At 58.8% G+C, this 4670-nt stretch overlaps 1 protein-coding gene across 1 annotated transcript in view; it reads right to left on the bottom strand.

The window, feature by feature from the left end:
• Positions 1–1492: 1492 nt before the first annotated feature.
• The window catches only part of RND2 (Rho family GTPase 2), a 3452-nt gene continuing 274 nt past the window's right edge, over positions 1493–4670 (bottom strand). Inside the window, exons 2-6 of the mRNA XM_045299458.1 lie at positions 4580–4667; positions 4039–4126; positions 3157–3266; positions 2446–2580; positions 1493–2254 (exon numbers count right to left, since the gene is read on the bottom strand). Of these exons, the coding sequence (XP_045155393.1) occupies positions 2006–2254; positions 2446–2580; positions 3157–3266; positions 4039–4126; positions 4580–4667 (670 nt within the window). The 3' untranslated portion in view covers positions 1493–2005. The remainder of the gene's footprint in view (positions 2255–2445; positions 2581–3156; positions 3267–4038; positions 4127–4579; positions 4668–4670) is intronic.

Genomic DNA, 4670 nt, shown 5'->3' with positions numbered 1-4670 from the left:
GGCATCCCTCTGGGACCAGATGGTGGCCCTCCCTAAGCACCCACCCCTCCTGGGGACCCAGCGGTCTCAGCAGCACCCCTAGACAGTGTGAGGGGCAGGGTAGTTCAAAGCCCAGTATTCTTCAAGCTGTCCTTCAAAATCCTCACGAAGATGGGCTGAGATGGACCAGGATGGGGTTCCCAGGAGGAAGAGGGAGAAAGGGGTACCGATAGATAAGGGGGTGGGGATGAATTTCCTTTCCTCTCATGTCTGGGGACAGTTACAGGGAGAAAAGAAGCTATTTAAAAAAAGACATCTCGGAGCCAAGTATTTCCAGCCTCCCCCGTTACTGTCCCCAAACTCAATCTGATCACTTCTTTTCCCTGCTTGAAATCCCTAGTGGCTCCGCTTGGTCTCAGATTGAAGTCCTCAGAGGCCCTGCAGTGGCTTTCTGGGCACCTCCCCAGCCCGATGGCCACGAGACCCAAAGGAACCATGTCTTTCCTTGCCTCCCGTGCTCCAACCTGCTGAGCTTTCTGTCCGGAGTGCCTTTCCTACCCTTGCTGTGCCTGGAACGCACAACCCTCTTCAACCCTCGGTACCTAGCTCCAAGGCACACCCATAGGCTCCTCAGCACTCTGCAGCACACATATGCCTGCATCAAGGCACCCCCGCCCTGGGGAGCCCCTCTTCCTGCAGAGCTGGCCTCCAGAAACCCAGGGGCAGGCCCTTTCTGTCGGCCTGACCGACTGGCCCCCAGTTGGTACTTAGTGCCTCTGTGAGGGTAGTTAGTGGGTGGGGATCCCAGCAGATGGGAGGCTAAGGGTGCTGCCTCCTTCAGAGTGTCTGGAAGAACTGGCTGGGCTGGGGCTGGGGCTGGGGGCGGGGTAGACCGGGGATGGTTCCTCGGGGAGAATGTCACCAAAAGAGGCCAGTGGGACGCGTGCCAGGGAGGGAATACAGGACAATGTGAAACCAGACTCCTGAGAAAACAGACCCACACTGTCCTTCCTGACCACAAGCGCACGGCCGTCCCCTCCACCAGCTTTCTGTCTCTAGGGGGTGGGGATGACCCTAAACTCGCAGCTGATACTCCTTCCCCCACCCCCACCCCCAGTCTTCAAGGAGATAGTCCCTGCCCCAGCCACCAGGAGACCCCAGAATCAACCCCCTAGGAACCTCACCCTGAAGAGGGTCAGCTTCTGTGACCTGGAGACCTCTGCCACCCTCCCGCTGCACACCACCAGGGCTTAGAGGTGGAGGTGGTCAGTAAGAGGCCTTCAGGAAGACCCGCCTCCAACGTAAGCAGGGGGGCCCAGCCCAGAACATGGCCAGGATCCCTCATTCCCAGACCTCTGGCTCTTCAAAGGATATGGCCGAAAGGACCCAGGGCTTTTTGTGTGTGCTCCAACTGTGGATAGAGAAAGTTCTTCCTGAGGCCCAACGCTCCTTCACACTGCTAGACTGATTTTGTTGTCGTTGTTCCAGAGCAACAAAACTAAAGCCACAGTTGTTTGACATGGGCATGGGTTTTATTGGAGGCTTGGGGGGGAAGAGGGGGGAAGGAGCTAGGGCTGGTGGGTAGCTAGGGGCGGGGCTTCCCCTTGCTTCTGCATTTAGTGCACATCGCCTGGAGGTTAGGGTGCATGAGAACAGCTGTAGAAGTGAGAGGGGAGGAGCAGAGAAGGGCACAGGATGGATGCTCCTTGGGGAAGGAAGCTAGAACCGGGTCTGCGGACTGGGAGCGGGGAGGGAAGGCACTCCTTGACTGCGACAACCAACGTCCCCACGCTTGAGGCCAGCTTCCCCAACACCCACCTGCCCCTTCCTAGCTCATGCCCCAGGTACCTGCCCCTGTCGTCCCCTAGCTTCCTGTGAAGAGGAGGGAGATGAGGATTTAGGGAATGGTAATGCCCTTCTGTCCACCAGCTCCTTTCCACTGGGCCCGCCCCGGCCCCCTGGCCAGGGTCGGACAAGTGAACAACGTGGCCTGGCCACCCCGCCTCACTCCGCTCTGCTGCATCCCTCACATGAGGTTGCAGCTCTTGGCCCGGTCCTTGTGCATCTCGCCCTCAGTCCCCCGGTCCGGCCGTCCTGACAGCTGAGCAGATCGCTGCAGTCCCCGGCGTGAGTCAGTACGGCGCAGCTGCCTATGGCCACGGCCCAGGGAGGCCACGGTGGCCACGTGGAAAACATCCCTGACGCTGCGCTCGGAGGATCGGGAGGAGCACTCGACATAAGACACGGCTCCCACCTGCTTGGCCAGCACACTGCCCTGGAAGAGAAGTTCGTGGGAGAGTTAGGGGCTGAGATACTTCTCAGCAAGGGACTACTGCGTAGCTAAGAGTTGGGGAGGTAGGGCTGCAGATCAGTGATGAGAGGTTGATGCAGATGGGCCGGGGAGGGTGTTTTCAAATCAGAGACTGAGGGGAGAGGTTTAGGCTGGGGTCAGGTCAGAAGTCCCACCTGCTCATGGGTCACAGGGATCAGCCTCTGTTTGGACAGCTCCCTCAGTGTGGCCAGGTCCGTCCGCATGTCCAGCTTACAGCCAACCAGCACAACCTTAGCGTTGGGGCAAAACTCCTGAGTCTCCCCCTGCCACTGTTTAGGGGAGAAATAAGAGTTAGGGAAGGGTAGAGGGGGGCCCAGGGTGAACCCAGGGCAGAGAGGGTGTTCTGCCCCCAGTAATCTTTTACCATTAGGGATTTCCCCAAATGAAGAGGAAGGTGGGATTGGAGCTGGGTTGAAAGCAGACCTGGGTGTGGAGAAGGGGGTGAGGTGAGAGAACTGGGTGGGGCTGAGGGTTTAGGGTCCTCCTCCCTTAGTCTACAGCCCTGAACCTTCCAGCTCCCACCCCTTTCTCAAACTCTGGTCTGGGAACAGAACAAGTCTGCCCTGCCCTGCCCTCCCCTGTCTGGGAACTGGGGCTGCCCTAGCGGATGGACACTCATCCATTCACCACAGGCTTTTCTCATGGAAATATGGGCCTGGAGAGCTCCTGCATCTGGGACCCCACACCCCAGGAGAGGAGGAGAGCCAGGAGGAGGAATCTCCCAAGTCCCCCTGGCTCCTGTCCCGCAGCTGTGTCTGTGAGGAGAGCCCAGAGTTTCAAAGGGTGCTGGCTTGTCCACTTTGTCTGGGCTCTGACAACACCCCCCTCCCCCCCGGGGTGCCCACCTTCTTGAGAACACTGTCCAGTGTTTCTGGCCGGCTGATGTCGAAGCAGATGAGCACAGCGTCAGAATCAGGATAAGCCAGAGGCCGGACATTATCATAGTAGGAAGAACCTGGAGGAAGATGGGAGGGGGTGGCCTTAGGAATCAATTGTGGTCAAGAGTTGGTTTTTTCTTTGGGGGGGGGGGCAGGCAGAGCAGCTCTTCATTTGGAAAAGGCAGTTTGTGCCGTCTCCAAGGAGGCAGAGCAGTGGAGGTGAGCAGGTGGGGAGGAGGTGACAGGGCAGGCAGGCAGGAAGAACCTGTCAGGGACAGAAGGCCCCTGCTTCCCTGGGGCTCTCTCTGAACGTGGCAGTGCTTCCCCTTTTCCCCCTGGAGAACCATGACCATGGCATTTGTGCCTCTGACCTTTGATAGATACCTCCAACCCGCCAGGAGAAGCTGATTTAAAAAACAAAACAAGCGGGTGGGGGAAGGGCTCACCCATCCCTCTAAGACTTTATCTTAGAATAGTTCAGAAGTTCGAAACAGTTCAGTCTGTTTCTCACTCCCGGTCACTCCCCCATCCCAAAGAAATTCTACATGTCCTCCCTAAACGTGGTCTCACCTCCTAAGGCACACGTTCCCAAACAAAAGCCACCCCTTCCCAACTTTCCTAGAGAGGAGGGCCCAGGGGAAGTGCTCAGGTAGTGGGGCTTCTCCTTCGGGTCAAGGTCTCTGTCCCAGTACGCCCTGCCTCAGTTTCCCTGGCTGTAAGCAGAACACTGAATCTCCTCCTTCCTAGAACTGGACAGATAAGCTTGACTGGCCTGAAGCCTAAGGGGCTCCCAAGAGAGGTTGGGGCCCGGCTTTGGAAGTCAGGGTCACCCCCAAGGGACTTTGCTACCTGAAGTGTCCCACATGTTGAGCTCAATGCGGCGCTTGTCTATCTCAAAGCTGGCGGTGTAGTTCTCAAACACGGTGGGGACATAGCTCTGCAGACGCGGAAAGGACATCATGAGAGCCTTGCTCCGTCTCACCCCTGACAAACGTCCTCCCCACGCCCACACCTGGTCCAGCCCTGCCTCGCACCCAGTTGGTCTGAGGTTAGGCAAAGGGGAGACCAGAAGAGCCCGCTCAGAATCAGTCCAAGACCACCCCCTTTGACCCCTTCAGCCTCGAGTTCTACCTCTGCCCATGCCCAAGGCACCCCCATTTCCCCAGCCGCCCCCATTGGGATTCTCCCAAACCCTATTCCACATCGCCTCGCTCCCCAAATCCTCCCATCCCAGCCTCTGCAGTCCCTCCAGAGCCCCCGTGCCTCCCGCAGTCTTCCGAGCCCCTCTCCTTCCCTGGCTGGCCGGGTCCCCTGTTCCTGGCTCTCTCTCAGGCCCTGGTCACCCACCCCCGCGCCCTCGGCGCCCTCCTCTCCAGCGGCGCTTCCTCACCCCGGGATAGGCGTCCTTGGCGAACACCTGCAGCAGCGCCGTCTTGCCGCACTCCGCGTCCCCCACCACCACGATCTTGCAGCGGCCGCTC

Source organism: Echinops telfairi, unplaced genomic scaffold (genome assembly GCF_000313985.2).
Source record: "Echinops telfairi isolate 266 unplaced genomic scaffold, ASM31398v2 ScPeMD7_7458;HRSCAF=8496, whole genome shotgun sequence".
Lineage (NCBI taxonomy): Eukaryota > Metazoa > Chordata > Mammalia > Afrosoricida > Tenrecidae > Echinops > Echinops telfairi.
This window is presented reverse-complemented; position numbering and strand designations above follow the sequence as displayed.